At 47.0% G+C, this 26,444-nt stretch overlaps 1 protein-coding gene across 1 annotated transcript; it reads left to right on the forward strand.

Moving 5' to 3' along the window:
* Positions 1–1,272: 1,272 nt before the first annotated feature.
* Positions 1,273–26,144, forward strand: LOC102060612 (solute carrier family 22 member 4). The gene is made up of 10 exons (XM_074552451.1): positions 1,273–2,278; positions 8,265–8,368; positions 9,956–10,110; positions 13,778–13,949; positions 15,819–15,945; positions 17,833–17,933; positions 18,907–19,121; positions 19,785–19,967; positions 22,407–22,542; positions 23,685–26,144. The coding sequence occupies exons 1-10, from the start codon at positions 1,388–1,390 to the stop codon at positions 23,758–23,760; spliced, it is 2,160 nt and encodes a 719-aa protein (XP_074408552.1). The 5' UTR covers positions 1,273–1,387; the 3' UTR covers positions 23,761–26,144.
* Positions 26,145–26,444: the final 300 nt, after the last annotated feature.

Below are 26,444 nucleotides of genomic sequence, written 5' to 3' on the forward strand. Positions count from 1 at the left end.
CTGGGCTATGGCGATTGCAGCAAGAGCTTGTGGTGCTGTGGCAGAGCTGGCTAGAACACAAGGGATTTCTATTACTGCTAATTTATGCAGGTTCACAGTATAAGAGAAAACCCTGTGGTGTTCTCATGTCAGACACATGAAATTTTAATATGCTAAGCATGCATCTGCAAACCAGATAAACCTAAGCACATCATCTACCACTTACTGAGTCTGTGTCTACCACTTTTGATATGCTAAGTTTGCAGCCTAACCACAGTTATTTCTGAGCTCTGCGAATTAGTCTTCTGTAATAAATTACTGTTGACTGAATAATTGCTAAGATTGCATTAACATTAATGCTTAAGACAATACACTCCACATCCCTAATTTCCTCATGGGAGCAGGCATGCATTGCATTTTACTGTGGTTCTTGCACAGCCTCAGGGCAGGGCAGGTGGAGGGCTGCTGCCTGCTGCTGCCTGGGAACCCCTGATCCGTCCCAGCTGGCCCCCACCCTGCTCTTATCACTGGGGACACCTTAGACTGCTCAGTAGCCGAGGCCTGGCACGAGGATGTCCTCTCCAAACAGGAGATATCTGGAGCTTCCCATGACATGAGTTCTTCGCCCACATCCAAAGCAGCAGCAGCAGATCGCTCCCTGGCAGATAAATGTTGCCACAAGCTTCTCCTCCCCAAGCACCGCCGCTTCCACTCCGTGCTTCCTTCCCACACTCCCCCTCGCCCTCTGTGATCTCTGCTGGAGCGATGCTTGCCAGCCTGCCCTCGCACATCGCGCATTGGCATCCTCGTCCGGGCACAGCCCGACCCGGGCACCCTGCTCACAGCTCCAGGGAGCTGCATGGTCCGAGCAGGGCAAGCACTGTGCTCGTTTCAGAAACCACCGCGTTTCTCAGGGCTCCCTGAGTCATTTCAGGAGATGACAGCGTTGTTCGGATTTCTGAAATGGCTCTGACAACTATCCACGTATGGGACTGTGGGCAAAGCCAGAGTCACGTGTGGAGCAGGAATAGTAAATGGATAGGAGATGGGAATATAAAAAGCTCTTCTCTCGGGGCCAGAGCTGCTGCAGGCTCCTTGAGCAGACACTGCTGACCTTATCTGTTACCGAGAGTAAACACTGCTGGGAAAAAGCACTGGGATGCATTAAAGACGGGATTTCAGGGGCTGTGAGAACGTTCGATTCCTAAAGCACTGTCTGGTCCTTGTTTTTCCTCTGTGCCAGTGTGGAGGAGGGCTCCCATTATTGACGTCGCTACCTAGTGGGATGAGCCGGGCAGAGAGACCCCGCCGGCACGGCAGCTCCCGCTGATGGCTCCTGTTCCAGCTGCTGGTCCATTAACGGTGCCCGTGATGCCCGGCTGTGCTCCGCTCCCGCGGGGGTGGTACGATGCTGTGCCTCCATCTTGCAGCACCAATACAGGGGATAGCCTGTTTTGGCTCCCCAAATGGAGGGATTCGGGGCTCGGGGAACGCTGGGGGCGGCGGAATCATCGCCGCGCTCCCACCAGGCGCTGATCTCGCACCGGCAGCAGCTGCCAAGAAAGCAGCCCGGTCCCGCCGTGCCGTTACCGGCACCACCCGCTCCGCTCCGGCTGCGGCTGCCCAGGCAAATAAATGGAAAAAACCCGGACACGCCTCCTACGGAAAGCTCCAGAGCCGGCGGCGGAGCAGAAGCGGTGCCCGGGGAAGGCTCCGGGGGTGCCGCCGCGGGGAGGCGGGGTCGGCAGAGCCCGGGCCCGGCCGAGCTCCCCCGGTGCCCTCCGGCCGGGCTGGGACGCACCGCACCGCCCCGCGGGGGCCGGGCCGGGCCGGGCTGGGCGGGGCTGCCCGCGCCGCCTCCGCGGAGCGCGGCTCCGGGGGAGACCCGCGGAGCTCCGCGCTCGTCATGCGCGACTACGACGCGGCCACCGCCTTCCTGGGCGAATGGGGCCGCTTCCAGCGCCTCGTCTTCTTTTTGCTCAGCGCCAGCATCATTCCCAATGGCTTCAACGGGATGTCGGTCGTGTTCCTGGCCGGCACGCCCGAGCACCGGTGCGTCGTGCCCCGCGGGGCCAACCTGAGCGCCGAGTGGCGCAACGCCAGCATCCCGCTGGAGCTGCGGGACGGGCAGGAGGTGCCGAGCCGCTGCCGCCGCTACCGCCTGGCCGCGCTCGCCAACTTCTCGGCGCTGGGGCTGCGACCCGGCTCCGACGTGGAGCTGGAGGCGCTGGAGCAGGAGCCGTGCCTGGACGGCTGGGAGTACAGCCGCGATGTCTATCGCTCCACCATCATCACCGAGGTGCGGTGACACCCCTACCCCGGGTCATGCTGAGGCTGTGGCCTGTCATTCTGTCTGGGGGAGGGCGAACAGGGAGCAGGAGCCATCGGGTGAAGTGCCTGTGGGAAGGGGTCCGGGTGGGCACGATGCTGCGAGGAGCGGGAGGGAGGTAAAGGTTGACGAAGGAGCTGCACACTCTCGCCGTTCCAGCTGTGTTTGCCAGCTGGTTTTACTCTGGGACAGGTTTGTGTGGAGGGGGAGGCAGAGGCTGAAAATTGAAGCCCGGTAGTTTCCTCCTGCCGCACGCTGATCATCCCGGTAATTTTCTATGTGATGGAATTGCCCCATGTCCTCAGCGCAGCGTTCAATGGGGACATGGATAGGTTCAGATAAACACACCCCAGCTGTCCGGGGCTGGAGCAGAGCGGACTCTCGCTGCCCCGCTCCCTGGGGTGCCGGTGTTCCGTGGCGGTCAGCTCTGGGACCGGCGGGCGGCAGGTGCCGCGGTCACTCCCGCGGGAGCCTGGCCTGGCTGTCCCCGGGGTTTGTAGGCTCTGTCTGCAGTGGCATCATCTGTGCAGAGCGGCACGTGGGAACATCAGCGGTGCCGGGCAATGTGAGCACTTGTTTGTGTCCTCCGGCCGTGCCAGGGTGTGGAGGCAGAGCCGCGCTGTTCCGTAACGCTGGCACGGAGCGGGGAGCTCCGTTAGGAAGGGAAATGATTCCTCTGAAGCTGCAGGAGCGCTGTTGCTCTTCCCGTTGTGTAAGGGGTTTCAGGGAAGGACAGGCTCGCCCTCGTGGCAGGCGGTGGCAGCAGGCGGCATCCGCGGTCCTTCAGCCCAGGGCCACCCTCCTCACCCTCGGGAGCCTGACAGGGAAAGGGTGGGGATCCCTCCTCACGAGTCCCTCTGACTCAGCAGCAACATCTGCCACCAAAAACGCATCGGAGGATGGCACAGCCAGGATAGGTTCTGATGCTGAGGCGAGGAGTCTGTGCCCTGAGGACACAGGAGGAGGGTCTGTGCCAGGGGTGGGTAGGCTCAGTCACGTGCCTGGCATGTGGGCAGGAGGTGTCAGCCTCCTGTCACCTGCTCAAAGGGACGCCACTGGCACATGTGACACTTGCCATTGTGCTGGCACTGGTACTCAGTCGCTGGAGATCCCTCACAATATCAGATCAAGGCCTGGGTTTGTGGGAGGCTTGCCCTACTCCTGGCCATGGGCAAACCTGGCTGCTGCCCACATGCCCAGCTGGCACAGTTGCTGCCCACAGAACCCACAGGCTGGCACGGCTGCCAGGCAGGTGCCTGGTGCCCACCACTGGCAGAGACAATGCCACTCTCACTGCCAGAGGGAGGCCAGTTTATCCTGGTGTTTCTATGAACTTGTTATCTCTGTTTTAGAGTCAGTGCGTGCTCTGGGAGAGGCAGTAAATGAAGCAAAAGAAGGAGAAATGTGATTCTTCTTAATGAACAGTAAATCATTTATGTTGGAAGATGCCAGACAAGAGCATTCTGTGCAGTATTTGGATGGGACATAGCTGTGGGGTTTGCCTGGGGGCCTGGGGTGTGCCAGAGAGGCAATAGCACATTCAGAGATGGAAACCAAGTGCCAGGTTCCCATCTGTAAGCCAGATGGAAAAGGATACTTGTTTTGTTTCAAAATTGTCATGGACATTTGGAAAAAAATGCAGAATTTGGTTTCAAAACAAGGAAAACAGGCACTGATTAAATGCTGGAAAGAGGCAGTTTAGACAAATTTGAGATGCTTATTTTTGTACCCAACATTTTTCTCTGTATTAGGAAAGACAAGCCAGGACAGGCCACCAGAAGAGCTTAGTGAAGAAATAGCTTCAGAACTCAATTAAAGAACAGAACTTGATGGTACAGGATTAAGTGCTGGAGACTTCATTTGATTCATTCAGTTGCATTTAATCCTGTTATTAAATGCTGCTTGAAGGCAAGTGGGAGATGCCAGCTCAGCAACTGTGTTACTTGGTCTGTGAGGACATGCTAAACCCTGGGACCAGAGAATCCCAGACTGAGACATTTTGGTGGTGTTTAAATGGAGATGATGGGGAAAAGTGAACATGTGCACAGGTGATCTTTGGGCCAGACTGATGTAGGAAAGGGGCTGTGAGAGTAATGGTGAACAAGTGGAAAGGTGAGTCATTGTGGGGTCCAGAGTGATCCCTTGGCTGAGCTGAAGGGGCTGCAGGGCTTCCTTTTCCTATTGCAGGCTCCTGGGGTCTGTAACATTGGTATTCTTTTCTGGAACTAATCTGCTTGTCTTTTACTTCCAGATAATGATGTTCAGATCAAATATGAATTAGAGGCTCAAGGAGAAGCACTGATTCTGCCCTTCAGAGTAGGCATTAGGATCCAGTCAGTTCCCTTGAGCCAGGCTGTCACCAGCACTGCTCCCTGGGGACCCCCTGAGCTGCCTCCAGCACTGGGGCATGGCATGTACCCCAGACACCACTTTGGAGCCCCTGCAAGGGGCAGGGGGGCGTGCCAGAATCTCTGCTGGGGCTACTGCTCTGTCACCTGTGTCATCCTGCTCAGTCCCTGTCCCAGCCCTGGCCCTGATGTTAGTGAAGGCAGAAAGCAGAAGCTTTTGGGACTGGCAGAGGCAAGAGACTGGGTAGAAATTGCTGTGGTTTGAAGGCATCTGAAGGTCTTTTCTGTTCTGGTTTTTTCCATCAGTGGAGAGCAGCCCTGCCCACCCTGGAAGCCCACCCTGAGCTCAGGTATGGAGGTGCTGGTGCTTGTCACTTGTGCACTGAGCAGAGCTGGTGTCATTGCTGGACCTGGTACCCAGGGAGCAGGATGGGGCCATCTGTGAATAATTAACACTTCTCGAGTTATTCATGGTCAGCTTTACTCTTGGAAACAAGTTCAGATTTTCCCTGCTTTGCAGCCCCACCCATTTACACAAGGCTCCACTAGTGTTTTCTCCTCTGATGTGAATGGGCTGTACTCAGGGGGTTAATTAGTGATTTCTGATTGGCAGGGGGGCACTTGAGGCAGTCAGGGCACCTTCTCCAGCAATTTCAGTTTTTCAGAAAGCTCCTCCATCTACAGTGTTCCTGGCAGCAGCACTTAACAGAATTGGCTCTTGCAGTAGCTGGGAGCTTGTCAGAGAGGGCTGTAGGGATTTGATGGGAATAAAATGATTTAATAACAGTGTTCTTGAACAGCTCCTATTCCTAGCATTCAGAGGCCTTGCCTGGAATCTTACATGAACTTTGCTCCCCCGTTTGCTTTGCTAGGGACATTACAGAATTACTTATTTTCTGGTTAATGTATAATTAGCCCAGTAGAGATATTTTGGAAGTTCTAGCTGTAGGCAGTTTTGCTGTGGCTGGGCTGGAGCTCCTGTAGCTATGGAGTGCTTGGTGCTGTCTGGGAGGGATGCAGCTCTGAGGAAGGGGTCAAACAAGCTACATTTCACCTTTCCCTATACACTGAAGCACAACTGAGACTTTACCATGTTTATATGTGGTTGATCACTGTGCATGAGCCTCAGTCAGAGTGAGTGCCTGTGGGGATGGGAAGCTGGAATTTGGGAGATGAGGTGTAGCTGTAGGGTAGGGCTGTATTGCTCAGGTGCCATGTGATATTGGAGCTAAAACAGGTGGATTGTTCACTCAGCAGCTTCAAGTATACTTAAAGTCAGATGGATTTGATGTGTTTGTGTGTTTTCTGGTCAAATGCAGTGAGTTCCTGTAAACAGTAACCCCTCTTTGGACAGCCAGTTGCTGTGTGCTTTTTATACATCCCCCCAAGTCTGGAAGACTTGACCCTGTACAGTGAATTTTTGCTGGGTATGCAGTATATCATGGGAAAAAGTGGAGCAAACACCTGGGTAGGAGGCATTTGGCACCAAGGAGGTAATGCAGCTTCATGGGCAAGTTATTATTTAGCTGGGTTTATTTTACAGCCCAAGTGCCTTTGGCACCATGGAGACATTTTGAAAACATTAATCCTTAACCTCGAGCAACTCAAGTCTGAAGGTCCAGGAGCAGGTGCTGTGCTGGTGGCCCAGAGCAAGGTGCTCAGTACAGATAATTGACAGTAGTTTGTATGAGCTGCAGGTTCTGCCATGCTGTCACTTAACAGCTTTCCCTGAGAGGGGCAAAGAAGGTGCAGCAGGATGAGGTGAAAGACTTCTGCAGGGCACTTTGAAAGCCATGGTTTTTGTTGCTGAATTTTGCTTTGTTTTAAATACTGGACTTGATTTCTACTGACTTTCTTTACAGAAATTTGTTTTCTTGCACAGGTGAAGCAGATCCCTGCATCTCTTTTTCACGGGTAGCATCCTTGAATGTACCAGAGCCCCTGACCCACATGCTAACCTCCACTTTCTCAAAACACAGTGCAGATAAGTGCAGGTGTGTGCCCAGACAGGCCCACACATCACCACTTCTCCCTTCCCAGCAGGGACAAGAAAATACCTTACAGAAAATTCTGCCACAGGGTTCTTTTTGTTCTTAATAAGATCAAGGTCTTGGAGGTACATTTTAGTCCACAGGTCTCCTTGTTCCTGCATTGAAGACATGTGTGTTTCTCAGGAAGAGGCATGGGCTGTGTATTTAACCTCAACTTCTTTTTTTGTTGTGTAGCTGGTGTTACTTTGCAGGCTGGGCAAAGGGCAGAGGAACTTGACTCCCCTCTGCTGGCAGTGTACTTCTTTCTGGCTGAAAATAGGTATTAATTGCATCTCTTGCCTAAATTATAGTCCAAAGCCAACTGCATCAAAGCACACCACCTTCCCCCTTGTGCTGGGGTTTGCCTGCCTGTTCTGCAGCAGCTGTGAAGCTCACCCACCAATCCCCTGGTGGTTTGTTTTTGGCAGGGCTGTGGTGCCATCAGACAGCACCTGGGTGTCTCTCTAACACAAGGGCTGCTCCTTGTTGTTGAGTGAGGAGGCTGAGCAGCTCTGATGGCAGGTTTCTGCTCCATCCCCAAGCCTTTGCCTCTGCTTGGCCCATCCATTCTCTGAGCAAAGGGTGCCTGCTGGTGCAGGCAATGCCCCTGCTCTCTGATAGCATGGCTAATTATTAAAATGATGCCATGCTTTAATCTGTGATCTAACTAGCTTACCATTGTGGTAGAATTATCTGATCTGAGAGTGACATGTTTGAAGCCTCTCCCGAAGTGCTCCTGGCAGACATGCCTTAGCCAGGAGATTAGTCACCAGCAAGGGAGCAAGCCTTGGCAGAGACATGCTCAGCTCTAACTTCAGTGGACAGAGACACATGATGCCATTTTTATTTTTTTGAAACCTTGTCTGAGGTTATGAGTAGTTTTAGGTGGAAGTTTCCACACTGGCTCCTGTCCTAAGTCTGCAGCCACAGCCAGCTGCAGTCATGAGGCTGTGAGTGATGGGTGGCAAGTCAGTGGTGCAGCTGGTGGGGTGGAACAGCATTTGGTAACACATCAGTGCAAGAAAAGAGATTTCATTCTGTGTGTCTTCTTACACATGCTTTGTCAGCCCCAGAAGTTATAAAGATGCAGCTGTTTTTGTCCTGGCAGAGATAAACTGGGAGCTGTCCTTAACTGGGGTGGTTCTTTACCCTGATCCATTGCTCTGTTTCACTGGGGGAAGCATCTTGGACCATGGGGAGGCAGCTCCAGGGGTCTGGTGGTACATGATGGGAGGATTGTACTGCAATCAGGTCCAGGACAGCCCCTGAGCTGCACACATGGGCTCCCATCAGGTCTGGCATTGCTGGCCAGAGGCAGTGGGGCTGTGTCAGACAGCTGCTGGTGCTCTCATGGAGTTGCCTGGGGAGAAAATCACTTCCCCTTCTTTTTCCTGTGCTTTAAGCGGGGTGTTCCAATAATGACCTTGGCCAAGAAAACAGTGCTGGTGATGGGTGGAAGTGTGGGAAACAGAATTCCATTGCATGGAGATGTGTGTGTCTCCAGCCAGCAGCCCCTGTGCTGGACGAGGCTCAGCACTGCACTGGGGCAGGGTCTGAGCACAGAACTTTCTCTTGCAGTGGAACCTGGTGTGTGAGGACGACTGGAAAGCCCCACTGACCACCTCCCTCTTCTTTGTGGGGGTCCTCATCGGCTCCTTCATCTCGGGGCAGCTCTCAGACAGGTAATGCCATGGGCAGGGCACATCTGGGGCATTTGTTTTGAGAGACAAAGGGAGTGAAATGTCCAGTGCTCTGAGTTCTGATCTGAATTAGGTAACTGGTCTGGCTTCTTCAAAAATCCCATCCTGGTCTCTCCCAGGTGAAGGATTTCTCTCTTTCAGGCACTTCAGAGCCCAGGGACTGATCTCCACAAGGAGCCCATGTGGCTGCTTTGCAGATTGATGCAGTGGGTTTCCCTTCACAACCCACTTCCCATTTGTTTCTTTATCCAGCCTTTTTAGTAGTTTAAGAGATGCTGGTTTTGTTGCACATTAACTGATAATCCCTTGCTAGAGCTGCAAGACAGGAATTTACCCTTTGAATGGAATCTCTGCATAGGAGAGATGGTTTGGTGGAAACAGAGTAAGGACATGTGAGAGGAAGGAAAAAAGTTAACCTGAAAGTGATAGCAGTTGTCATAGCATCTCACTAGAGATAAATGTAAAAAGTCATTACAGGCATTTGATAATTGTCTCAGCAGTGTGGAGGTTTTGGCCTTGCAAGTGTTGAATGCAGAATATACATTTCCTGTGCAAATCTCTGCTCCATTCAGCCCTGTGTCCATAGCCATATGGTGAGATCCCTGGTCCTGCTCTGACTGCTCTCAGGAAATGAGGATGTCATAAGGTAGCAGTGTTCCTCTGGGTGCTTAGTGGAGGGGTTTCAAAACTCACTGAGAGTCTTAATCCTAAAGCCTCCAGCATTAAATTCCATGTGATCTGAATTTAATCTCCTGACTCCTGCCCCAGTGCAGAAGTCAGTTGGTGTTACTGTTTGAAAGGGAGATGAGATAATCACTAAATCCCAGTGGTGCCATTTCCCAGTGGGAGCATTTGAGGAAGTGTGTGTGCCCTGTTGGCAGCACAGCCACTGAGAGCCTGGCTCATGCCTGCCCACATGAGCTTCCTTGGATTATTTGGGACTTTTGTCAGTAAAGGGTTGTGATCTGAGCCTGTCCCTAAGCAATTTCCCCATGCCTGCCACCCTTTCCAAGTGAGGGGTTGCTGCAGGCAGCAGGTGATGCAGCCTGTGCAGCATCTGTGCCCACAGGTATGAAAACCTGAGCTTGTCCTGCCTCTCCAGGACCACAAGCCACCTAATCCTAATGCAGAGAAACAGGTGAGACAAAGGGGGCAGTGTGTCTGGCAACTCAGACCAGAACCAGCTGACAAAGCTATTTAGCACACTCAAAGCATAATGGTGTTGCAAAGTATAGGTGCCAGTAGCCTAAAATCCATAATTTCCTCACTTTCAGGTGTGTGGCTTGCAGTTTGCATGGGTCTCCCTATTGTACTGTTGCCTGGTCCCCTTAATCTCTGTCTAGTGGCTTTCTGAAGTTTCTGCTCATAGCTCTGTTTGTCTTCTGGGTCTTGGAAATTTTAATATTTTTTAGTGCATATGAAAATAGTAAAATTCTTTAAGATGAACAGAACTTCAGGTTGTGCTGATGCCTAACTTGAGATTGGATGTTTGCTCTCCCATGTGCCCTCTTGCATAGCCCCCACCATAAATCCATGCTGTTTCACTAATAATCTTTTTCTTTACCAAAGGTTTGGAAGGAAGAATATCCTTTTTTTGACAATGGGTGTGCAGACTGGCTTCAGCTTCCTGCAGATCTTTTCCACCAGCTGGGAGATGTTCACAGTGCTCTTTCTCATTGTGGGGATGGGACAGATCTCTAACTACGTGGTCGCCTTCATTTTGGGTATGAATATATTTGCATTAGATTCAATGTTTGCTTAATGTACTGTTACTTTTTTCCCCTCTGACCCTGGATTATTTAATAAGCCAGTGGTAAATCTGCACTGGTAAAATTCCTACTTTAGGCCAGAATGATTGGTTTTTTGCTCTGTGATTCTTCAAGCCTATATTTTCTGTAGGTTTAGCGAAAAAGAAGAGAGCAGGAAGAGTCTAAATAAACATCCATTTCATTCCTCTTTGGAGAAGACATTCAAGGCAGTGTCCAGGGTTTAGCAGCAGCAGCAGGTCTGAGATACAGAAGGCATTTGGGTTCATCCCTGCCTCCCTCTCCACCCTTTGCAGAGAGGCCAGTGCATACCTGAGTGCAGAGCCTTGGAGCAAACCAGCCATGAGTGTCAGGGGGACCAGAGCAGAGGAGCTGGCTGGTGCCAAAGCCCCATTAGCCATAAAGTCCTTGTTCTCAATGTTGAGATCAGTGATAAAGACCTAAGTGTTGGAAGATTTTTTTGCTTTCTTTACTATGGAGAGTGTAGGAATAAAGACCCAGCAGCTGCATGGCCTGAAGACCCTGCAGGGAACAAGGGACCCCATGGGAAGGGGACCCCACAGAGGCTCCCACTGGACACGGGGGTTTCAGGAAAGGCAACAGCATGGGCAAGTTATGGGGATGAGTGATGCACGTCTCAGGGTGGAAACTGAGATTTGCTGTCTCTAAAGTCTGTATAAATATATATTTATGGCTGATTTTAAACCCCTGGTATCAACATTACAATTTGTAGATCGTAATGTGAGCTAGATTAAAATTGTACATTACTAGTTAATGCTGGTCTTTCCTACCCCATGAGGTTTAATGGGGAAAAAAACAATTGAGAAGAGCATAAAGTGAAGTCAGTGCTATGAACAGGATACTACACTGTCCCCAAGCAGCCAGGAGTCACTGCTGCCTGTGGCACAGGGAGGAGGATTAAGGTCAGGCTGTCGGCAGGGAGATCCCTTGTTACCATCACCAGTGTAACTGTTCCTGCCACTGCTGTCACAATTGCCACTGCTCCCACTGTCCTGGTAGTTTAATCCTTGTGTGGAGCTGATGGAGCAGGAGCAAATGCCTGCCATGGGAAGGCTGGGAGGTACAGCACTGGGCAAAGCTGAAAATCCTTGTGGAAACGCATGAGTGTTGTGTAGCACAGAGGTGCAGGTTCTGATCAGGCAGGAATTTAGCTGCCAGCTCCCCTGGGAATGGGGGGCACAGCTGAATGTGGATTGGGAGCTCCCCTGGGAATGGGAGGCACAGCTGGATGTGGATTGGGATGCTGTCTCAGTGCTCAGCAGAAGCAAAGCTGGGAGGAAGGGCCACGAACACCCCAGTGGGCAAGTGTTCCTTCTGTTGAGAGAGGGGACTGGGTTTCCCCTGGTGCCATTAGGCTTGTTTAATGGGTTAGCTGTCATTTGCTGGCTCTTGCCCCATTGGGCTGTCTCTTCTGCCATCCCTCCTCTGTAGAGTTGCCACAGCAGCTGTGGCTGCCAGGGGGCAGAGGGGCACATTCAGCTGTGGCTCCCAGGGAGCAGAGGGGCACATTCAGCTGTGGCTCCCAGGGAGCAGGGGCAGATTCCTGGGGCACTTGGCAGCAGTGCTGGCACTCCCCAGCAACCTTGAGGCTGGTTCTAAGGGCAGGGTTAATCTAAACTAACTTAGACCTTCGCTTCCTCGTTTAAGTGAGCCATCAGCTGCCTGTCGTGGGTAAGGAGGGAGGTACTTACAGAGGGTGGCCCTTCCCACCCTACACTCCACAGCCAGGTGTCCCCATAAGCGCTGTGACTTCTGCCTGTGGCAAGGCAAACCCAGGAGCTTCCAGGAAGCTGCACATGATAGAGGCACTGAATAGGATAATATACCCATAAAAAAAAAGTGCCTCCTTTAGAAAGCCCATCCTGATTACAGGATGTGCTGGAGATGCTCCCCTTGTTTCAGGCAGGGCTGAGCTGTGCCTGGCAGGGCAGCAGTGACACCAGCACCTTTAAAGGCCCCATTGACCCTGGCTGTGCTGCAGCCCTGGCACCCTCCATCCCTGAGTGCAGTGGGTCTTTTCCCAAGTTCAGCACAGTTTCTCTTGTCACTCAAACTCTCAGCATCCAAACCTCTGTTGCCTCCCCATGTGCAGCTCAGACCCTGTTTCAGCATCCTTAGCCACCCAGGCTCATGCAGCCCTTTGCACTGTTGCCCACCTTCGTGGAAATAGCTCCCCCTGAGCTGTTGGTGAACTTCTGTAGTCAATGTTAGGGTTTTTTCAACCATGCTGTGCAATTTCTCTCATAGCTTTAGTCTCAGTTGTTCTCTGTGCTCAAAACTGTTGTGTTCAGGTTCTGGGGCTGCAAAACACTGCAGAGGTTTGTGAAGGCATTGAGCAAGGCATTGGTATTGTCCAAGAGCTGTTACTCCATGGCTAGGAGAATGAGAGAAGAGGAAAGGCAGGAGAGACATAATCTCATACTGTCTTTGAATTGACACAAATTATAATGTAACATTTAACAGGCTTAAAACAGTGTTTCAAGTATCAGACCTCTCCCAAGAAAGCCTCTCTAAACAATAGCAAGTCAAGAGGAAGATGGTATAATTTATTCCCACACATTCATTTTAGCCCAGCAAATTCTTATTTTCATGGTTTTTTACTGTGACTTTATTCAGTTACTCCTGGTTTCTGAAATGAGAATTCATTTAGCTATCAAATAGGAGGGTTTTCCAATCTTGGGTATTTTTCCCATTTTCTCTGCAATAATAAATGTTGGAGTTCTTGCCATGATACACAGCCCAAGTACACTCTCCACACTTTGTGACCCTCAGTATGCTCAGTGTCATTTGTGTTTTAATTAAGTCCAGATCAAACTGTGGCAGTCATGGCCCTTGCAGTGCTCCTGATGTGAAGGAGAGCTCTGCAGACCAGGGCCTGAGAGCTCAAGGAGAAGTGAGATGGACTTGATGGCTTCAGCTGATTCTGCTAAGGAGTGGCTGGGTGTTTTATTATAAAAGAATTGAGGTGCTGTGGAAGGCTTAGAACTGTCTGAGTTATCATGACTCAATATTAGGTTGCTGCATGGTGCAATGGCTGTAGGATGCTTTCCCTGACTGCTGCCTGGCTACTGGAACAGTAACATTACTAGAGGATGGCATCTTCCCTGGTTCTGTCCTTTAGCCCCTGATGTGCCCATCCAACATTCCAACCTTCCTTCTGTTCCCAAAAATAAGTGGGAAATTTGTTTCCACCTCACCTGACTGTAAATTCACATGCTTCCATCCCATGCCAGTCTGCTGTGCTCAGACCTTTGCTCTTTCAGAAGTGCCCAGCAGTGAATTAATCCTAAATCCAGATGGGTTAAGTGGGGGAGCAGGATGAGTGTGTGGGGAAGGCTCCTGGAAGTCTGGCAGCCATCCCCCATGCCTGTCCTTATCTGTGTCTGCCAATGCATTAATCAAAGCAAACAGAAGTAGCTTCCTTATCTGAAGGTTCCCAATACTCCCAGCAGCATTTCTGTACAGGCATGTCTGTGCTGTGCTGCTCTTTTCTAAGATTGTTTAGCTTATTTTTTTGTTGTTGTTTGTAAATGCAATAAAGTATTTAGTCATGCTTGAAAACAAAGAGTTAAAATGCTAATCCAACCTCCCTTGTTTTAAACAGGCACAGAAATTCTTGGCAAATCAGTTCGTATTCTATTCTCTACATTAGGAGTTTGCATATTTTTTGCAATTGGCTACATGTTGCTGCCACTGTTTGCTTACTTCATCAGAGACTGGCGGATGCTGCTGCTGGCGCTCACTGTCCCGGGGCTGTTCTGCGTCCCGCTCTGGTGGTGAGTCCATGCCGGGGCCACGCTCCCGCTCCCCTCCCGCCCGGGGCTCGCTGTGCTGGCTCAGGGAGGAGGGCGTTCTTCTATTCACCGAGTCACAAGGTTCTGCCGTGAGGGGATATTTTTTGTTTGAGGTTTCTTGCCAATTTTAAGTCGAGTAACTACCTAGAGAACCCCGTTGGTGCTGTGTAGTTGAAGCCTTGCTCTTTTGGGCTGGACAAGCACGGAAGAAGGGAAGATAGCCCTGGTTGGTTGCTGCCTTTCTAAAGGGTCAGGTGTTTGAAAATAGGAAAGGAAAAGCAACTCATCACTCACACTCCTAAGTTAAGAATAATTAACAACAGAAAGAGTCCTTTCATATTATTCAGGGAACTCCTTTCTTTTTGCTATCTTGAAAAAGTTATATCTGTAAGTGAGCAATTAGGACCTTTATAACAATTGTGTGATTTAGACACACTCTTCTATAGGCTAAAACACCTCCTGCATGTCCCAGTCTTGTTAGAAGTATCTGCTGATGGTTTGTTGGTTAGTTGGGGGTTTTTAACCTCAGTCTTCAAACCAAGCCTTTAAAATGGTTTTCAGCTCCACCTCTGCAGTCATAGGATTTTAAAGACAGTCTGATTCTGTTTAAGGGTCAGTTTGCTTATTTCACTTGAAGTGTTTCAAATTCCTTCCTCACAGCAGCATTTCCCTGTGCACCAAGCAGCTGTTCTCTGGGGAGGCTGGTTCTGGGTGGGAGCCTCTCAGATGTCTGCTGTAAAACAGGCACTGTGAGGCACAGGAAAATTGTCCCCAAGGCACAGCTTCAGAGTCCTGCTTTGAAATCTATGGGCTGGGAATTCCCAGGCCTTTTAAGAGCTTACACTTAAAAGTGCCAAAAACTTCCTCTGATGATACTTTGGGGCCTGTGTGGGGGTACATGGGGATCAAGGTGCCCTGGCAAAGCTCTGCCAAGGCAGGTTGGTGTTAGCTGGTGTTTTGGCATGCAGACCCACTGCTTCCACAGGCTATGTGATTTACAAATTCCTCTGCTCTGTATAGTTCTTGCTCCTTCACTCATTTCCCTTCCAAATTCTCCACAAGGTTTCCTGCATTATCTCTGCAGTCTCAAGATCCTCAGCTTTCCCAGGAAGAAGAGCAGTGGAGCAGCTCATCTTACAGAAAGTCCCATTAATGATTATTGATCAGATATAAATCATCTGATGTTTTTAATTATTGACCTGGCTTTGAGTCAGTCTTTGGGGCTCATCAGAAAAGGAGTGCCTGACCTGCTTTTTTCCAAGGAGAGGAAAAAGTGCTGCTGGCTAAAGAGAGCAAGATAGCATCTGTTAATACTAAGGGACTTAGTTAAGGAAAGTCAAAGTTTTGTGTCCCGTGCTTGGTGTTAATTCATTCAACATATGCCTGTAATTGATTAGAGAATGTCATCAACTCTAAAAGGGCACACTGCCCCTGCCCTGTGCCTGGGAAAATCTGCCTCAGAGCTGTGGCAACATGGTGAGGTTTGTGTATAAGATTCTTATGACACAGAACCTTCAAATACACTCTGTGCATATTTAAAGCATTTCCACATCATGTGCAGTTTCCTAAGAATATATTTGATTCACACTGGCTAAGCTGCTCCCATCCTTTTTGTCTATCTGGTGACACCTGGTGGACATCAATTATTCCTTAAAAAAAGCCACTGAGGACAAAGCATCTACTATAGCATGACCATAGGTCCCATGTATTTGAATTACACTGCCCACGTGCTTCTGTGCTGGCTGTCTCCTGCTGCAAGCAATCTGTGAGATCTAACTCCTATAAATATGTTATTTATAACTTGTTACTTGTGGGGAAACATTGAATCATTTCTTCTGAAACTTATTACAGGATCATTCCTGAGTCTCCTCGGTGGCTGATCTCCCAGGGAAGATATAAAGAGGCAGAAGCTATTATCCAAAAGGCTGCAAAAATGAATGGCATTCCAGCCCCAGCTGTGCTTTTTGACACTGCAGAGGTATGTTCCACACATCCTGGTGCTTTACCTCGCTGGCACTTCCCTGTCTGGCTGGTTGACTTGTTGGGAAATGCCAGCAGAGCTCTTGGGCTGGCAGTGGCTGCTGGCCTGTGGTAAGTGCTGGGTTAGCAGAGTGATCAAAGAGATCAAAGTGAGAACCCAGAGGGAGGTTTTATTTGTTTGCTTTTCACAGTAAAACTCTCTTCCTCAGCAGTTGTTTATTGTGGCTTTCAAAGCAAGGGTGACCCAGATTGCTTCGTCCTTTGGGCACTGCAAAAACCCAAGGAGAATGTGTTGTGCCCGTTTCAGTTTGGTGCTTTTTTAGCAGTTTGCAGTTTAGCAAGAGCCCTTTGCAGGGGTCTGTGTGCAGGACCCTGAACCAGCACCCACACCAGCTGGGTCTGTGTGGAGCCTGAGGGGCTCCGCAGGTTGCCCAAACCAGCCAAAGCACCTGAGTGCTACAGGGGACTTGAAAACCATGATGGGAGTGAAGACAGGGAAGAACATCAAGCTTTTCTTCAAAACTGTGTTTTTACTGTATTTCATATCTATTGGTTAAAAGAAGAAAGTCTGGTGAAACCTGGCAGCCCAGCAGCAGGGAGCAGCACAGCCACAGTGGGATGGTTGGTTCTTGTGCTCATCTCTCCCTCTGCTGGCTCTGCCCTCACTGGAGCTCCTCACAGAGGTTTTTCTTGTGCAAAGACTCCTCCAGCCCTGAGTCAGCAATGACCCTGCGTCTGTAGGTCGGATCTTCCTCTGCTGCCTTATACTGCCACCTTCCTTTTGTGGCAGAGTGAGCAGAAAGCAAAGCACCCTGTGCTCCTCTGCAGTGGCTGCAGGACAAAGATGCTGCGGGTTACCCTCCCCTGGGCAGGATCCATCACTTGACTGTCACACTTATATTTTGGCTGAAGATTTCTTTCCCAAGTGGAAGTTTTTGTGTAAATTGAAGCGTGTGTTCCCATTATGTGAAGCTCATTTTACACCAGCCATGGAAAAGCGCTTCTCTTACTTCACAGCCAGGCCTCAGATGTCTTTCAGACTGGGGATGACTTTTTTGGATTGAAGCATTTTATCATTCCTGCATGCTTTCATAAACCAAGGAGACGCTCATCTGCTTAATGGAAATTTTGTGTGCCAAAGTGTCTGTCAAAAAAAGCCTGAGGAAGATGTCTGCATGCTAAGTCTCATGTTGGAAGTATTTTTCAAACATTAATAGAAAGACACTCCTGGGAAACCATCATCTATTCCTAGGAAAGGGTATCTCCTGGATAGTCCTGTAGGGAGAAGCAGGGCGGTTTGTTCTTTGGGCCTGGGGGAAGCCTGGCCACAGGTTCTGGCCTCACCCTAGCAAGGGCAAAGTGTGCAGGCAGAATGGCACCCTAATGCCATCCAGAAGATTCCTGCTTCAGGCCTCAAACTAGACCCTCCATCTCCAGTCTGAGGTGGTGGATTCTCCTGTGATGTGCCCTGGCCACCTCACCAACTTTTCTCATCTGTTCCTACATTCATTTCCCATCACTTATGAAGGTTTGAGAGAGTTGAATGGACAGGGCAGAGAATGGACAGAACAATGCCTCTGGTACTGAGGTTACTTCTGGAACTACTGTGTGAGATCCTTAAGGAAACGTTAACTCATCTGCCTGCTCAGCTGATTCTCCTTTCTAATTAATCTTCGTGGTGCAGTGGAAACTCCCATGAGTACAGCTGGGTGCAAGGACAAGCTCCACTAAGGACTGTGCTCCCTGGTGCAGAAGTGGCCCTTGGGCTGACCACTTGTCCCCTGATAGCCATAACTCCGTAACTGCCTGGACTGTGGGTAGCAGAGGTTGTTATGCTCTTAGGTGTGTGGGAATTTTTTTGGTTTTGTTTTCCTTTTTCCTTCAGATGCAGGATTCGAAGCCCCAGCAGCAGCAGAAGGCTATCCTTCTGGACCTATTTCGAACCCGAAACATTGCAACTATTACTATTATGTCATTACTTTTGTGGTAAGGAAATGTGTATTCCTAAAGTACTCAGGCAGTAGAACAGTTCCTGATTTGAGGGCACATGCCACGGGTTTAGATAATAAGTCTGAGCCTCGGAGTCGAGCTCCAGTGCTCCTTGGCTGGTACATGGCCCTCAGTGTCCTCACAACCACACTGCATTAACACACAAGAATATGGAGACAGTAGCTTGACTCAGATGTAAAATAGTTAGAAAACTATATGTAACAACTTCTGTATTTTTATGTACATGGTTTGTTTTGTTTTTTTTTAAATGCTCCCGATCTCTGTAATCTCTATTTGAAGATAAATATTTTTCTTGAAACAAAGGCAGCAACTCAGTAACATAACAAGAGCCAGACCCATGACCAGCATTTTTGTTCTGTTCTGTACTGTGCCCATCTCAGTGAGATCCTGGTCCCTGCCTGGGCAGCCATGAGAAATGAGGACCTAATAATGCTGTATAGACAAACCAGAACTCTTTCTGTCCATATTCACTCCAGCAGAAAGGAACTGGCTAGCACATTTGGTAAGGCACTCCTGAGATCTGAAATATGAACATCCAGCTCTCCGTGAAGATTAAATAAGATATAACAGAACTGCTGAGGGTGGGAGATCCTGACACTAGCTTCAAGTAGGAATGTAGTTGGCTTGGGAAGCTTGCAAGAGTGTCATTGCGTTGTTGAGTCCGTTGCAGTGAAAAGCCTCTGTGAACACCTTCCACAAAGCTTTTTACTTGATGTAGTGTATGCAGGAAGGACAGAGAAATCTGAGGTGTCTTCAAGCTGCTGTGGATATGATCACTGAATGGGATGACAGAGTTAGAAAGAGAGGGTTGCCACTGAGACTCTTTTAAGCCACAGTGCCTGTGGCGGTGCTTTGCGGTATCCTATTTTTGTAACGACATCTGAGGCAACACTGGAGGCATTCAGAGACTGCTGTTTCTGGAATAATTTGTTTTTATTGCTTTTCTCAGGTTTTTCACATCAATTGGTTACTTTGGCCTGTCCCTCAGCACTCCAGACTGGCATGGGAATGCCTATGTCAACTGTTTCCTCTCAGCTGTTATTGAAGTTCCAGCGTATGTGATCGCCTGGCTTCTCCTCCGCTCCCTCCCACGGCGCTACTCCTTATCTGGCACCTTGTTTTTAGGGGGAAGTGTTGTCCTCTTCATTCAACTGGTTCCTGCAGGTACAAAATTAAACATGTGACTTAAGTATATGAAACATTCAAAATATGTTACGGTACTGTGTAATAGTACTGCAAAATTACTGGAAACCAGGATCAAATTTAGAATTCGAGGTCAAGTTTATGCTGATCCCTTGCAGCCTTAGGTTGTTTATTTTGCATTTGTATATGCTGAGTCACACTCAACCCTCATTTATTGTGTCAAATTACTGAGCTTTATATAGTTCAGGGGGAACCAAGTTCTAAAATGAAAGCTGAACATGTACTGTGATTTATCTGGTTGTGCTTCCAGGCTACAAAAATCTGCATCCGGATTTCCCTGTGTGTAAATCTCCACACAATTTTGTGAAAAAGGAGTGGGTTCAAGCTTGTAGTTTATTGCTGTGTAATCCAGAGTTTTGTTCCATTTCAAGAATGCTGTTTTACTTGAAGACAACCAAACTCTGAATAATACAAAATAACCTGAGCATCTACTTTATGCTTAGTGGGGAGTTTGGAGTCATCTAGGAATGGGATTAATACTTTGTATAATTAAAATAACCTAAAGCGCCCAATTTGTGACCTTTTGGAAAAACACCGTGATACAATCTTTTGGATATAGAAGTAATAGAGGTAATAAGCACAGGATGTTGTTTATTCACCTTGATTTTATTTTTTCTCCTCCAGAACTTAATGTCCTGTCTGTTGGACTGGTGATGCTTGGGAAGTTTGGCATCACAGCTGCATTTTCAATGCTTTATGTCTACAATGTGGAGCTGTACCCCACGCTGGTGCGGAACATGGCAGTGGGAGCCACCTCCACAGCCTCCAGGCTGGGCAGCATCATCGCTCCTTACTTCGTTTACCTGGGTGAGATCTCCTTCTTCCTGCCTTGCACCACACAACTGCCACAACAGAGAATTTGTCTGGGCTTCTGCAGTGCAGGCTCAGCTTGAAGTGCCTTCACTTGTTGGCTTTCCAGTTCTTTCTCTCAGCTTGGGTGTGAGTTCACACATGGTAGAAATTAAGCAGAGGTCCCTGGGCCTCACAGAAGGATCAGGCAGTTCATTCCTTTAGGGATCATTCGTGTATCCCTGAAGCTCCAATGCAATGATGAAGTTTATAAACTGTGCAAGCAGAGTGGCTGAAGTGATAATGACATCTCAGGGTGCCAGTTAGTTTCCCAGGAGAGTGTGACAAGAAATGGTCTTGCAAGTAAGGAAATGTTGCAGTAGGAAATTCATTGCATGGCACTGTCCCTGTGCATCCTGAGGTGGGTATGTTGGCAGGTGGGAATCCAAACATTCCCAGAATTTGTGCTCTCTAAAGTAATACATGATAAAAATACAGGTTAAGTGGCATGAAAGTGTGTTTACTTGGAGTGGGTTTTTTATAATTTTTTTTTTAGTTTCTAAGCCAGTCATCTCAGCATTCATTCATTTTGCTTTTTCTTATTGCTCAATATTTCTGTCAGCAGAATTATTAATTTCCTCATAGGCTTTTTTTTACACTCAATGCCATCACATTCTGAGTGCTGCTCATATATTAACTGACAAATATTTTTTTGTTTGGGTTGGTTTTTTGTTTAATACATAAAATACATGTTACTCATGTTGCAGACATGAAAGAAAGAGTGATAGAGGTTAGGGGACTAAGGGTGAAAGTGAATACCTTCAGTTCAGTCTGGGGTGCTCAATCTCCTCTTTCTTTCATTCACACATGATTTATTTCCTTCTGCCATTACTGGACCCATGTCAAGCTCTCTCTGCCCCTAACGAGTGTTGCTTCCTGCTGAGATCTTTGATAGAACATGAGCTTGACTTTTCTGGCTTTGACACAACATTGCTGGTGTACTGCTGAGGGGTTCCTGCTGATTCTCTATGGCAGGAAAGTGGAGAGGAGATTACTATCTGTAACTAATCAGTGTTGACTCACCTCTGCATTCCAGTGTAACTGGAACACACTGTACCAAAAATGATGAAAATACCTTGTCTTAGTTTCATGATTGTACAGTGCAAATGTGAAGTGAAAGGGTCAGCCCGACTGTGATTCTTCTTAAGGTCTTCAGTCTCCATTGCAGCACAAAGAGAGAAATGTAGACAAAACATCATAACATCATTTTTACTGTTTTGGTTGGTTTTTGTTTTTTGTTTTTTGTTTTTGTTTTTGTTTTTTTTTGTGGATTTGTGGATCTTTTTCTCCCAGGTATCCATGGGCTCAGTCTTTAAAAAATCTTTTTCCAGACATCAAAATAGTTTCTTAAACTTTAAGAGGTTTGAGGAGAAACTTGTCAGCTGCTGCTATTTGCTACAGCTAAATTAGGACCTTGCCATTCATCCAGCTCAAAAACAAGAGGAGATCAGATCACAAACTTCAGCTCTGTGAGACATACCCAGAGGTCCTCTCTTTAATCTGAGTTTATTCCATACATTATAAAGCACATTGCTCTATCCCAGCTATAAAATAAAAGTGTCATGTCCAGTTTGGTACTTCCTCTATCTTCAATACTTTAACTCCTAGCTAATCCCTTTTCATTGCTGTGCTGTTGTGACTTGAGGATCTTGCATCCTGCCTAAACAGTTGTGTGCCAGCTTGAGGCTGCTGGCAGAGGCTGCTGCATTCATGTCCAAAATAATTTTCTGAGTAGACTAAGGTCAGAGCCTCATGTGTGTCTTGGAAAGCCTGATGTTCCCTCCCTTTGCAGCAAGGAAGGCTTTAAAGCAGTTCCCCAGTAATGAGCTGTTAGTCTGGAACTGACCTGTTAGCTGACTTGGTCCCTTCCCTTCTTTTGCATCAGCCCAGCAGGGTGTATGATCTCAGGCAGTGATTAGTGTTCACTGCTTACAAGCAATTTTATTCCCTCATATTGTATTATTTAACAGAGGATTTGGTTCTTGATGACAGTGTGGTACTGAAGGCTCCAGCAGAGCTATTGCCTTGCAAAGACGTTGATTATTCCAGTTGAAAATATATTTTTAAAAAACAGTTGAAAAAACAAAAATATAAAAAACCAACCAAACAAAAAAAATTACCTAAACTTTTGGCTGCTTCACAAGTGTGGGGGTTGGCATAAAATAATGGTAGCTGTGGCCATCCAAGAGCACATTCTAAAGCTTTAAAACTGAAGAGTCCCTTTGCTGGCAGATAATAGATGTAATTCAGCTTTGGAGTCACCTTTGATATTGATGAATCTTTCAGCTAATTATTCCAATTAATTCTGCATTACAGCAATGTCTGGAATATAAACTTTACATGTGGTTTGTCAGTTGTGGGCATTGAGTACTGTTGGAATGTTGTGTGTTCTGCCAGGTGCCTATGACAGATTCCTACCCTACATCCTGATGGGGAGCCTGACTGTGCTGATTGGGATCCTGACCCTGTTTCTCCCAGAGAGCTTTGGCAATCCACTGCCTGAGAGCTTTGAGCAGATGCTGAAGGTGAAATGGTAAGGCAGCTTTCATTCAGCCCACACTTCACAGGAGTTTAGAATAAAGTCCCTTTTCAAAATCAGAGAACATGTTTTTTCAGGTCCACTACAAAACTTCAAAGCTCTCAAAGTGCCCTTCAGATTGTTTTCTTTGGGGTTGTTAATTTGACAGACAATGACATCATACAATTTCTCCAGAATGTCTAAACCTGAGAGCTGATGTGTGCTGGCAAAGCAAGGCTGACCTTCACAGCACCTTGAGGCTGCTGCTTCAGATGTCCAGACATTTTCCACCCTATTTACTCTCCTAAACTCTTTATTTAAACTATTCCTTGAACTGTTTATTTAGTAGGATTATATGCATTATGACACCCTACATTCTTCCAGTGTAAGTTCTTTGGGTACTATTCTGAATTAAATGCAGGATTTCAGCATTCTAGTCTCTTCCTGGGCAGCCAGAGACAGGCCAGAACAGCTTTTCCTCTGGTTTATATGATTTAGCTGTAAGCAATGACAGTTCTCTTGTCCCACCAACATTGTTATTTAGGGTACCCCAAGCAAATATTAACACTCAAATCTGTGCACATCCACCACAGTGTAAGAAAAATTCTTAGAGCAGCAGAGGGAAACTGAATTAACTAAAGAGCAGCTGCATAGCCACCATTCAGCTCAGTGAAAATTGGTATTGGAACAGAATCTGCCCTGTAAGCAATAATAGCTTGAAAAAGCTATCTAATTCCTGGTCAGCATGAGGAGCTGTCATTATGCTTTCAGAAAAGGAAAAATTGCTGGGCCTTTCCTTGAGAAAGGACATATTGCTCTTTATCACAATTACTTCTTAGATGTCTCACATGTGGCTTTTCAGCTTTGCAGTTGACAAACTGTAGCTAGAAATCCTAGAGTCAAACCAGATGCCCCTTGAAGGTTCCTTGGATGAACAGCCTGAAGTAACTGAGTTATAGTTGCTGAATGATGTTGAAGTTCCAAGCGTTGTTTGCTGCACTGCTGCTGCCATCCAGCAAGGAACACTGCACAGAACATTATATTTCATCTGGTGTTTATACTAGCAGTGTAACATGGTTATTGTAGTGGTGCTTGTAGGAGAGGGAAGTGTCTGATGATACCCTGGAGAATGTGCTCAGTCTTTTTCTTGCTTTCAGTTTCAGAAATGAGCAACAGACCACTGGCATAAGGAGTTCCAAGGAGAGTCCTAAAAGTCTGATAACACCTTTGTGAAGAAAGACACACCCCTCAGAGGGGCTGAAAGAAGAACAAAATTGTCTCAAAATGCATTTGCTGCAAGAGGAAAATGAACAGAACCCAACTGCACCATAGTTGTTATCCCCTGTGCTGCTGTCCCCAGATTACATGGTATACTGACCAGATGCTGTCTGCTCCTGCAGGACCATTACTCTGTCATTCAGTGTCCTGTGCCCTGCTGTTTGTCAGCAGACACAGTCCCCATTGAGAAATGGGGGCCTGTCTGTGCTGGACACAAGTCAAGGAGTAAGCTGGAAGTGAGCCTTAGAAATAACACAGCAGTGACTCCAGGCAGTCAGGTACTCGATAAAAGCTGCTGAAAGGGGAAAAAAATTAGCAAACCTAATGCTGCTGTTTCTTCTCACTTTGTGTGTTAACTGGAGGAAGGGGAGCTGGGTGTCTGCCTTTCAAAACCTGAAAGAAACATCCTGGCCTCCTTTGAAATCTGTGACCAAAGCCCATAGACTAAGTGGAATCAAAATTAATTTGTAGCAGAGCAGACACAGACTTCCCTGTAAGGACATGGGTTTTAAACATGCCATCAGAGTGGCTTTAGGTGTCACTGCTTTTCCCAGGACCGGGGATCCCCCTGTTCCTGTAGAAGCTGCTGCTCTTTCATAAAGCCTGAGCCCACCCAAAACCCTCAGCTTTGTGAATCTTCAGTGTCTTTGGGGAAGGGGGAAAATCTTGAGCACTGAGAAAGGACTGTAATTTGCTGACTTTCTGGTGGGTCACACCCACTTTCAACAGAAAAGTGAGCTGTAGCAAATCCATGATCCTGTCCCAACGTGCCATGCATTATAGCTTTCAGGTTTTTCGTGGTATGTGGGCATAAGCAGTTTTTTAGCTCTCTTGGGGTGTTGTTTTTTCTTTTTCCAGAAGTATTTAATTTCTTCTTTGAATATATACCACTTTGTTCTGCACTGCAAAACCTTTGTAGAATTTACAAACTTAAAGGCAATTTGATGCTCACAAAAATCTCATTTTCTGTACTGGATATGTTCACCTGCAGCTATTAAAAATTCAAAAGGACTAATTTGGGACCACAGGGTTTTTTATTATAAAAAAACAAACAAACAAAAAACCCAAACATCAACAAAACCAGTATTTGGTTTTCAAATCCTACAGATTATATATGTTTGGGGTTTTTTTGTTTTGTTTTGGTTTTTTTTTTTTAAGTTTGGCAAAACTAGACTGGATGAAGATAAATGTCAAGTTCAGAGTTGTGCTTCTACTGTTTTATGAACACTACATTGTTTGAAGAGTGTAATGCCTCTTATTTTTGTATTTATTGGCTGTATGTGCACTTCTTGGTCACTTAAAGTCTGTCAGACCTGGTAGACTGATTTTTATTCTCTATAAATAACAATTAGCCCTGATTCACCTTCTGTAAGGGCTAACAAAAGCACAGTGTCTCATCTCTAATGCATGAGTTCAGGGTATGTTGTCTTGTGGTGGCTGTTGGCACAAGAATGAGGCTCTCCCTGAAGTTCAAGCACAAATTTTAAGCTTTATAACAAGTGCAAGGAACTTGTGCAATTAACTCAAGCTGCTTTTGGGAGTTAAAATACTATTTTTAATTTCCTGCAGTTATGCTTTTGCCATAAATGTAACATGGCATAAGAGAATCTGTGACTCCTGATCTTCTCATCCCTTCTCAATCAATTTCTCTATAATAACAGCAGTATTTAATCTTGCTTTTACTTTTACAGAGTTAATCTAAAGATGTACTGTTTAGATGTAACTGAATTTCTCAAGAAAGTATTTTTATCAGCATAGGACAGGTTTGAGGACTTGAGTTAAATATAGGTGGTCATATTTTTATGAAGATTGTTTTATTTTGAGACTTATTTTATGTGATTATAGGTTTGGGTATTTCTAAAAGGTAAATATTTTTGTACTCTTGAACCTTTTAGTACCTTAAAACCTGTTTTTCCTTTTTTAAATAAGAAAAAGTGCAGTGTTTTTTAAAATACCATGTTTTAACCAGTCTCATTTTTCTTACTTAAACCATTGATTTTGAGCTAGCATCACACTTAAGTATTTTTTGCAGCAGATTTAATAAACTTTCGGGGGAGTGGAATGTCCTTCTTAAAATTATGTGATGTGGTTATAAGGCCTTATGGAGTCTGAGCACAGTGGAAATGAGGGAATCCCAGCTGGATTGTTCTCACTGCCACAGGGATCATCACCCTGTGCCTCATCTGTAACCTCTGTCACCTTCACTGGGGTCTCTCTGTGCAACCTTGGATCCTCAGCTGACTTGCTGGATCTGCTAATAATTATAAAAAGCTGTAGTAATTGTCAGTCATTGCCCTCTGTCTTCATTGCAATAAAAATGTGCACTGACATTGTTTCAACCTGCTTCCTGTGTGGATTCTATTTGACGAGCAAGTCTCTGAACTTTATTTTAAATAAATAAATAATAAAATGTATTGCCGAGAATTCTAAATAAATAAATAATAAAATGTAGTTAGTGTGGATCAGGCGTGGAAAAAAATCCTGAAATAAGCTCTTTCACCGATTAAGTTCTTCCACACAGAATACTTATGATGATGTTGTACAGTTTTACTGCCTTTCAGGTGCAAATCCCTGGAAGCTGACCCTGGCCAGGCTCAAGGATGATTTCATTATTCAACTCCTATTATGTGATTCATTTT

Source organism: Zonotrichia albicollis, chromosome 15, assembly GCF_047830755.1.
Source record: "Zonotrichia albicollis isolate bZonAlb1 chromosome 15, bZonAlb1.hap1, whole genome shotgun sequence".
NCBI classification, from domain to species: domain Eukaryota; kingdom Metazoa; phylum Chordata; class Aves; order Passeriformes; family Passerellidae; genus Zonotrichia; species Zonotrichia albicollis.